Genomic DNA, 9,953 nt, shown 5'->3' with positions numbered 1-9,953 from the left:
TTTTTTTTTATATGAGAATTGAAGTCGGTTTTGTTTTTTGCTTAAAAAATACTTGTTTTATTTGGCAGAAATGTAAGCTAATGGAAGATTTAGCCCATGATACAAAAAAGAAGGTAGTTTCAATAAACAACTTTTGATTAATAAAATTTTTTGTCTTGCCACTTTGATAACATTAAAACAACAAATCGGAGTATTTTCCTTCCCATATTTATACCAATGTAATAATATTTGAAATCAAAACCCATTATCAGTGCTTGGTATTTTTTTTACGGTCATAGTTCGCACTATTTTTATTAAAAATATATTAAATATAGACTATTAAAGAAGACTTCATCGTAATTGTTCTTTTTATTTTATAATAAAAACCACGCGCGCATTATGCTGTTATTTGTTCGTTTTCTTATATTTAATGCAATCTTGCGATCTAAAAATCTAATTCTAAAGAATGTTCTTCCCAAATAAAACCTTTATATATTTTGGCTCAAATTTACTTTCAAATTTTTCATCATATTTTACAAAAACTTTGGTTTGTGATTAGCGTATCACCATTAGCTTTCACAAATTTTGAATTTAAAGTTTCTAATGTATGCAAAAAACTGAAGTCGGCTTGAATAGACCGCCCTCCGATAATCAATTAACATATCGTCGTGTGAAGTACAACAAAAATGCGTATCAACAATCATGCAAAACTGCGTATGTGAGGTTACATAAATTATTTTCTATAGAGTAAACCATGATAAAAAAATAGGAAGGTAGAACCGCTAAGAGGAGTTTTTCAAATTCTTGACGTTTGCAAGCAATTTAATTTTAAAATTTTATAAACAAACTCACACACATATTCTCATTTCAATCTCAAACAACAAAAACTTTGAACAATTCCTTTTTTTTACTCTCAATTTTATATGATTTTAAAATGTTGGCAAACTTCAAAAAAAAATCATGCTCGACGAATTGTGAGAACGGTTTTACCTTACTATATTTTTATCATGAAGTAAACAACCTCATATTTCAAAATCATTCTCTTTTTTACAGAGCAATCGCATTTCTGTTTAGTATATTTCAGGACAAATGGATAAGGGTTGAGCCAAGAGCTTGTGTGATCAAATCCAATTTTTGACAAAAAATGTCAGTTACGCGGTTTTGCAGAAGACGGCTTTGGACTTTAAACGACGATATTTAAGTATAATTTGTATCACTTTCTTCATGCATTCTGAAGCCTAGTCGTCAACCCCATTTTCGAAATTATGTAGCCGGCATAATTTTCAAGTCCATCACATTCCTCATCTTTGAATGATAAAATCTTGTGCTTTAAAAAAAAAATTGTTTCTAGTGATCAGGTAGCATGAATGAGCAAATGGTTAACAACGATTGTCATTAAATAGAGCTACCTTCTTTTTTGTATCATGAATTATTTTGGCTTATGAAAATTTATCTTGGCTTGTATATCGAACTAACTAGAGGCATTGCCATTCTGAAGGTGCTGGCCCAATGCAGGCTTGCTTTGCTTGCTTCGCTGCGAGAAGTGTCAAAAATTATTTGGAATATACTAAAACGTATAAAGGCTGGCCAAATGGCAGCTTTTCCTAACTTGCTTTAAGCGCCTCAAAGTTTGAATTAGACAAATGTTTTATTTGAAAGCGTTTTGTAGGCTTTTGACAAAGAGGTATGTTCCTTTCAAAATACATAAATTCAAACAAATTTTTGCTTACTTAATTTAAAAAAGTCACAGAAAATGCAGGTAATTCGAAATGAAATAAAAATGATTCATTGTTTCCATATTTTATTTAACATATCGTTGTCTTATAGTAAAAAGTTGCAAAGCCCACTTTTACAAATTTTACACGAGAGGAAAAAAACTTCTTCTTCAAGTAAATCGCTTTTTTAAGATATGATTTTTTTAGTAAATGTAGATATAGATATGTATGTATCATTATTATCATTTCTTTTAAATACAAACATTATTTCCCATGAATTTAAAAATAAATCTGAAACTTGTTCATACATTTTTTAAAGTTTTCTAGGAAATAATTATTAACGTTAAGGGAACAGACATTGACTTTTCCACCAGACAGCTGGTTACTTTGACAGCGTTCCAAGCCACCATTCGGCCAAGCAAGTTTTCAAAGTAAATCAAAGCAAATTGAAGTCAGCAAGGCGCGCAAAGCAAGCCTGCATTGGGCCAGCGCCTTGAGTCAAAAAGCTTTTTGCTTCAGCCAATCAGAAAGAGGCAATAGCTTTCATTTTACATAACAACGTTCAAAAATGTATATGTATTCACAAATACAATTAATATGTAATTAATAATTAAAAAAAAATATCAAAATTGTTTGCCGTTTGCCGTTTGCCACAAAAGAAACCAATGCGATAATTAGCTATTTTTTATCATACCTCATCACCCGCAGATATATGTAAACAGTGCATACGAACTAGCGTTGCCAAATGTCTCGTATTTGCCGGGACGTCCCGCCGCACAGTGCGACCGAATCCCAGAAGTGCAGCCAAAAATCGAGAAAATAAAGTTTCTAGACATTGAGTTGGCTAAAGCGATCACCTAAGAAGCGAAAACTGTTCACTGTAACGACCTGAACACTGAACCAAAAATCCATCTCTGGATCAAAGAAAAACTTTCCTTACTTAAAGGTCGAAAATTCTTCCGAATGAGTAGAAAATTCTCCCGAATGCGTAATTTTTCTTGGATATGGAATATGGAACCGTGGATGTAATCTATCATTTTGAAGAAATGTTGGGCATGAAAAGAGGATAAAACTTCTTTAGTGCTATTTCGTTCCAATTTTTCTTCATTTTGATTGCTGTTTTTCTTCAATTAAGAGAAGTTTTCTTTGGGTGTACCCTAAGTCCTCTCTTTATATTCATTTGTAGTGTGACCCAAGGTATATTCAAAAAGGTAGAAGTGACAACTCAGTCGAGCTCTCTCATAGCTGACTGTAATGTCAAAAAATGTAAACAAATAAATTAAACCTTTGTTATGCATGTACCAAATTTTATCATTAGTGTTCGCGGAGCATTTGCCCTGAAGGAAACATTGTTCCAGTTGCTCGAAAAATATAGTCGTATGTAGTAGTTTTGTATCTAATGTATGTAATGCATAAGGTATGAGTTTTGATCTAAAATTGGTTACAATGTCACGCAGTAGCGCACAACGGGTACAATTAACGAGTTACTGATATGTAGCCACTTAGTCATCGAATTTTGATGTGCGTCGTTGGCATGCACAGAGAGTATCTGCTTAGAAAATTTTAGAACCCCGGTTCGAATCGCATTTGGCAAAAGTTTTGTTTTATTTATTTTTTTATATCTAAAATTGGTTACAATGTAATGCAGAAGCGGAAAATTGGTCCGAGCCCAGGACATTCAATGTTAAATGCAAATAGAATTTTACATGTGCTTGGACCAAACTGTGGACTACTTACAATCACTTGTAGTCCTAAAGGATGCTTATATAGTATGTTAGTGTACTCGTGGATCCGGTCGTGCTTGTTTATGGCACACTTGCTCAGTTTGGGTACATATGTGCCTCAAAACCGATAACTTCTTCCCCACAGCCACCTCAGGTACGGCCGAATCTTGGGATAATTGAAGCATTGGGGAATCGAAAGGTAGAGGTACTGTGCCTGGGAACAAACGAGAGCGCTTAAAAATACTCACTTGCAATGGGCAACAAATATAAAGTCACTGGCCCTAAAATGGTTCTCGCACACACACGAAGAGTATTCCAATGAAACACCGCAGCTATTCGCCCACCCTTTTCCCTTCACTTCACAATAAAGTTTGTTGTCCTGGCTCTTGCCACACACAGCACACCGCTCTTAAATCCAATTCATTTTATTGTGTATTTGAAATCAGTACCACAGCTCATGGTGTAATGAACTGAAGGTGGCGCATTCCCGAAACCGCTACTTTGGTTTTGCCGACTTTGACGTTTATGGCAATACGTAAACAAACTTTTTGTTTATAAATAAGTGCAAACGTATTGTGTATTTTCAAGTGAAAAATCGAAGTAATTCGTGCGTTCTGAAGTAAAAAACGTTTTATTTATAATAAAAACTTTATAAAAATGTCGTGTCGAGTGTTGAATTGCAGCAGCCGTAGGGGTAAAGGCCCCAAATGCAGGTTTATTTTGTTTCCCCGCGACGACGCCTTGGCCAGAAAGTGGGTAGAGTTCTGCCGGCAGGAGAAGCCATACAATTTAGGCACCAGCGTAATATGCATGAAACACTTTACGGATAATGATTACATGAGTAAATATCATTTACTTTCATTACTTATATATGTCGATATCTAATAAAAGTCTTAGGAACTGCTAGTGGACCATCGCTTCGCCTCGACGCCATGCCAACCATTTTTGAGTGGGAAATAGATCCTGCTCCGGTGTGTGAGTCACAAGATGACAGCGTTGAGGAGATCATTGAGCTAAAAAATTGCGAAGGTAGCAAATATTATACTATAAATATTATATTATTAATGTCAGTGGTTTATTAGTTGGTTTAAATGAAGGCGATAAAGAATATCGGGCCAGGGACGGTACTGTTGATGCTTCGACGTCACCTATCCGTAACTGTGATTACTATGATACTGATCTTCAGGAAGTGGAAGTGTTGAAAGTGGAAGTGTACGTTAATAAGTAACAGATCTTTATGTGTAAATGTAATAATATCTTATATTTCTCTTATTTGAAGTGAGACATTCAAGCGCGAAAATGCACACCTCAAAAAGGTGAACGAAAAGCAGTGCACCGAGCTCGCTACATTGAAGCGGGAGTCCGACCTGCAATTGAAGAGACACGCATGGAAAATGGAGTCACTGCAAAAACGTTTGGATGAAATGGCTGCCGAAATGAAAAATGTGGAAGATGCACTAGCTTCCATCTTCACCAAAGGGCAGATAGCGAAGCTGAAGTCTGGGTCGAAGCGACGAAAATGGGCGGAAGAGGATATTGCGAAGTCAATATCGTTGTATGCTGCCAGTCCTAAAGCATACAGGTTGCTATATAAGCAATGCCTTCCACTCCATCGGTCCGCACACTTCAAAGTTGGGCACAAAAACTGGACATTTCGCGCGGACTTATAACCCCAGTCTTCCGGTTATTGGCCGCCGCTACCCACATGAACGAGGCAAAAAAGCTATGCGTGTTGAGTTTCGACGAAATGAAAGTAAGACAATCTTACTGTTACGATGTTTCGTCGGACTCAACATTAGCCCCCGTCAACTACGTACAGGTAGCGATGTTAAGAGGTAAACATTACAATCAAGATTTTATAGAATATCAAACCTTTATTAAGGCCTTTTATATTTCAGGTCTCATGGCAAAGTGGAAACAGCCAATCTTTTATGACTTCGACTGCAAAATGACTTCCGTTTTGCTTCGAAGCATGTTGCAGAAGTTAAAAGATTGCGGCTATAACGCAGTGGCTGTCGTATGCGATCTTGGAGGTACCAATAGGGCCCTCTTTAATGATCTCGGCGTAACTGAAGACCAACCGGTGATAAATAATCACAATTAAACTTATTGATTTCAGTTCTTATAATACTTCTCATTTCCATAGGTTTATTTTCAATGACCAAAGGATTTACGTTTTCGCTGACGTGCCACACTTGCTAAAACTTTTGCGAAATCATTTCCTTGATCAAGGTTTCCTAATTAATGGGAAACCTGTGAAAAAGGAAATAATTTTGGAGTTATTGTCAATTACATATGCGTCCATATGCGAAGTCTTGAGTCAGTCTTTAAGGCATTGAACGAAGACGGCTTGCTCATTACAAATGATTTTGTAAAAACTCACATTGAGCATGCTGCAATAAAGAACTCGTTGAAAATGCCCACAAACGAAAAGGAAAAGCCAAAGCAACTATGACCGAGATCGATCCATATGGTACCATTATAGAACCGTAAGTATTGCATAAAATACCAAACATGTGGTAAGTTTTGAACTAAACGTTTTTAAATTTGTAGAAATTAACCGTTCTTTACTTGAAGCATGATCAACGTCCGCATTTCACATGCACTGATCTCAGTATTTCAGACGCCTAAAATTAAAATACTTGCATGCTACGTAAGTCCCTAGTTTTAAAAAATCATCAAGCGTCTTTTATACAAATATAAACTTATTTATTTGCAGGCACATAATATGATTTATCCAAAGGCCCTTTTCAGGGCCGCCAATTAATTAACAAAGAGATTAAAATTTTATGCTTAGATAAATACATATATACCAGTCAACAAGAGGCACTTTTCAGGGCCACAATTAAGTTGACAAAGAGACTAAAATTTTATATCCTATATATATCTGTGCTCGTATGGAAAAGTAGCTTATGTCGAAAGGCTGACTTTAATATAAATCGGCATTTGCAGTATACGATTGCGAATGACTCGCTGGCGCTGAGCCGTTGAACAACTTTTGGCAAATAAACGTGCAAGAAATAGTTCCGATACTAGAAAGTCAATATTCTTATTAAGTCTCATCAAAAAATTCCTTGTCGTTTAAAGAATAAAAGAAATGCCGCATTATACTAAAGCCAACCTTTCGACATAAGCTACTTTTCCATACGAACACAGATATTTATGTTCTTAACGTATATATGTATGCATGTATCTTTTTAATAATTATCATTTAAATTGTATAATTTTTTACTTAGATTTAATAGCAATTACTTGGTTTTACTNTTCGTTATAGTTAAACTTAACTAAGCGGATCAATGAAAATATAATATACTGCAAATATATGTATATAATATACTGCAAAATAAAGACTATAGTAGTAAAAATTTCAAATCGAATAAATGTTTATTAAAACTATACCTCATTGCACTAGCTTCCAAAAACAGAGAAGAAAAATAACTATGACGTACTGAGCTCTGGTTGTTGATGCAAGACTATTTTGCTGAGACTGACGCGACACACACCAGTACACCAGGTTGGTTTGCACTAGTTGGTGTCGGCTGGTGTACAGAAAATATATCAAACTTNTCATTGCATTAGCTTCCAAAAACAGAGAAGAAAAATAACTATGACGTACTAAGCTCTGGTTGTTGATGCAAGACTATTTTGCTGAGACTGACGCGACACACACCAGTACACCAGGTTGGTTTGCACTAGTTGGTGTCGGCTGGTGTACAGAAAATATATCAAACTTCAGGTTGATTTTCGGCGCCGATGAAGCAACTGAGCCGAAGATATCATCAAGGTTGGCATTTGAAGTTGGTTGTACATTAATTTCTAAAATAGAAATGTAGGTCTCAATTCAGAACTTAGCAAATATTAATTTGGATGGCCGCCTAAAAGTCTAAGACTTTTTTGAATCTACCGAATCCTTNTTTAAGACTTTTTTGAATCTACCAAATCCTTACCTAAAATATCAGGTATTGGAACAGAGCCAATGCCAGATGAATTATCATCCCCGAATGCTCCAAGCAAATCGAAACTAGCTTCACTCGGTGGCATAACAGTGGCNAATCGAAACTAGCGTCACTCGTTGTGGCTTGTGGATCTTGCACCGGCAGCTGGGGTTGGGGCTGGTTTAAATTGAGCATGTCTATTGGTGGTGATGGTTGAGGTTGGATTCGAGGTACATCCTCTTGCTTTATTTCGGTAGCATCTGGTAAAATAGGCGTTATCTACCGAAGCAGCTGACCTAACAGGCGTAGGTTTGTTGATGGAACTAGGTTTGGTCACTGTAGTAAGGAAAATAAATATATTAATGAAATGGGCGGAAACACTATAGGGACTTGCCGAAATTATCCACCATTTCCTCGAATTCTAATTGCGAACTAAATATATGTTGTGCGTTTCTTATGGGCTTTGCTGGTAACCAAGGAGGATTCCTACTCGGCGGAAATTCGTTATCCGTGAAACTCAACGACAGCGAAACCTAAAAGTCATGAGGAACCTGATCGGCATCCGGTAAATCATCGAGATCATTCGAGGAAAATGTTATCAATGTTTCTTGTTCCGGTATGAAGCCCGTGTTGATTTGGAATTGACAAATCTTTAAACTCTGAGGACGTACCATGCCTTTAAGTGCATTCCGCGCATGATAAAGCACCACTTCATTTATGGAAAATTATGGAAATTAAGCTGAATCACCACCGGCATGCTTGCCGCGACTTATTTTTTCCAAACCCTGTAAGCAAAGCTTATATTAATGCGACACAAATTTGTTATTACTGCCACGCACTCACCAAATTAAATGATTCCACAAGCACAGTGCGTGATTTACAAGGCGGCATCTTAGTTGATTTTTCCTTTTGGTCTTTGGAGATTTATCAAAAGCTTCCACAGCTTCACAGTTCTCAAACAGCAACACCAGCCCACATACAATTGAAAGCACCACTTTTAAACACGACATGTTAAGTTGAAAACGTTGAAATACCACAATTTACAAATTAAAATCGGAGGTAAGCAAGCATCGCAAAGACCAAAAGGAAAAATCAACTAAGATGCCGCCTTGTAAATCACGCACTGTGCTTGTGGAATCATTTAATTTGGTGAGTGCGTGGCAGTAATAACAAATTTGTGTCGCATTAATATAAGCTTTGCTTACAGGGTTTGGAAAAAATAAGTCGCGGCAAGCATGCCGGTGGTGATTCAGCTTAATTTCCATAATTTTCCATAAATGAAGTGGTGCTTTATCATGCGCGGAATGCACTTAAAGGCATGGTACGTCCTCAGAGTTTAAAGATTTGTCAATTCCAAATCAACACGGGCTTCATACCGGAACAAGAAATATTGATAACATTTTCCTCGAATGATCTCGATGATTTACCGGATGCCGATCAGGTTCCTCATGACTTTTCGGTTTCGCTGTCGTTGAGTTTCACGGATAACGAATTTCCGCCGAGTAGGAATCCTCCTTGGTTACCAGCAAAGCCCATAAGAAACGCACAACATATATTTAGTTCGCAATTAGAATTCGAGGAAATGGTGGATAATTTCGGCAAGTCCCTATAGTGTTTCCGCCCATTTCATTAATATATTTATTTTCCTTACTACAGTGACCAAACCTAGTTCCATCAACAAACCTACGCCTGTTAGGTCAGCTGCTTCGGTAGATAACGCCTATTTTACCAGATGCTACCGAAATAAAGCAAGAGGATGTACCTCGAATCCAACCTCAACCATCACCAGCTGCCGGTGCAAGATCCACAAGCCACTGTTATGCCACCGAGTGAAGCTAGTTTCGATTTGCTTGGAGCATTCGGGGATGATAATTCATCTGGCATTGGCTCTGTTCCAATACCTGATATTTTAGGTAAGGATTTGGTAGATTCAAAAAAGTCTTAGGGCTGGTTTCTCCAACTCAACTTAACTTAGTTTAGCCACTTTTTGGACTTAAGTCAAAATTTAGCCTACGTTTTACACAGCTTATTCATGACTAAGTCAAGAAAATTGGCTTAACTAAGTTAAGTTGAGATGGAGAAACCAGCCCTTAGACTTTTAGGCGGCCATCCAAATTTATATTTTGCTAAGTTCTGAATTGATACCTACATTTCTATTTTAGAAATTAATGTACAACCAACTTCAAATGCCAACCTTGATGATATCTTCGGCTCAGTTGCTTCATCGGCGCCGAAAATCAACCTGAAGTTTGATATATTTTCTGTACACCAGCCGACACCAACTAGTGCAAACCAACCTGGTGTACTGGTGTGTGTCGCGTCAGTCTCAGCAAAATAGTCTTGCATCAACAACCAGAGCTTAGTACGTCATAGTTATTTTTCTTCTCTGTTTTTGGAAGCTAATGCAATGAGGTATAGTTTTAATAAACATTTATTCGATTTGAAATTTTTACTACTATAGTCTTTATTTTGCAGTATATTATATACGTCGACTTTAAAGCCGCTTTTGACAGCACTAAAAGGAGTTGCCTATACGCCGCTATGTCTGAATTTGGCATCCCCTCAAAACTCATACGGCTGTGTAAAATGACGTTGAGCAA

At 36.8% G+C, this 9,953-nt stretch overlaps 2 protein-coding genes across 3 annotated transcripts; one reads left to right on the top strand and one right to left on the bottom strand.

The window, feature by feature from the left end:
• The first annotated feature begins 4,350 nt into the window (after positions 1-4,350).
• Positions 4,351-5,088, top strand: LOC108360408 (uncharacterized). The gene is made up of 3 exons (XM_017612669.1): positions 4,351-4,447; positions 4,501-4,630; positions 4,698-5,088. The coding sequence occupies exons 1-3, from the start codon at positions 4,351-4,353 to the stop codon at positions 5,086-5,088; spliced, it is 618 nt and encodes a 205-aa protein (XP_017468158.1).
• Positions 5,089-7,026: 1,938 nt separating this feature from the next.
• LOC108360411 (uncharacterized) lies at positions 7,027-7,684 on the bottom strand. 2 transcript variants are annotated; one of them, XM_017612673.1, is made up of 3 exons: positions 7,470-7,684; positions 7,366-7,431; positions 7,027-7,234 (listed from the first exon to the last, which is right to left on the bottom strand). In XM_017612673.1, exons 1-3 carry the CDS (start codon positions 7,546-7,548, stop codon positions 7,059-7,061), a joined length of 321 nt encoding a protein of 106 aa, XP_017468162.1. In that variant the 5' UTR covers positions 7,549-7,684; the 3' UTR covers positions 7,027-7,058. The 2 variants fall into 2 exon arrangements, with proteins under 2 accessions (XP_017468162.1, XP_017468161.1); XM_017612672.1 differs by having other exon boundaries at positions 7,366-7,439; positions 7,478-7,684.
• Positions 7,685-9,953: the final 2,269 nt, after the last annotated feature.

Source organism: Rhagoletis zephyria, unplaced genomic scaffold (genome assembly GCF_001687245.7).
Source record: "Rhagoletis zephyria isolate East Lansing unplaced genomic scaffold, Rhagoletis_zephyria_1.1 Rzeph_scaffold_00566, whole genome shotgun sequence".
In the NCBI taxonomy this organism is placed as follows: domain Eukaryota; kingdom Metazoa; phylum Arthropoda; class Insecta; order Diptera; family Tephritidae; genus Rhagoletis; species Rhagoletis zephyria.
This window is presented reverse-complemented; position numbering and strand designations above follow the sequence as displayed.

Bases quoted from the DNA above. Each gene is read 5' to 3' on its own strand.
- LOC108360408 (XM_017612669.1), top strand. From the start codon at position 4,351: ATGCCAACCATTTTTGAGTGGGAAATAGATCCTGCTCCGGTGTGTGAG. The intron at 4,448-4,500 runs GTAGCAAATATT...GTGGTTTATTAG, and splicing joins TGAGCTAAAAAATTGCGAAG to TTGGTTTAAATGAAGGCGAT. The intron at 4,631-4,697 runs GTACGTTAATAA...TCTTATTTGAAG, and splicing joins GAAGTGTTGAAAGTGGAAGT to TGAGACATTCAAGCGCGAAA.
- LOC108360411 (XM_017612673.1), bottom strand. From the start codon at position 7,548: ATGCTCAATTTAAACCAGCCCCAACCCCAGCTGCCGGTGCAAGATCCA. The intron at 7,235-7,365 runs GTAAGGATTTGG...TTTCTATTTTAG, and splicing joins TCCAATACCTGATATTTTAG to AAATTAATGTACAACCAACT.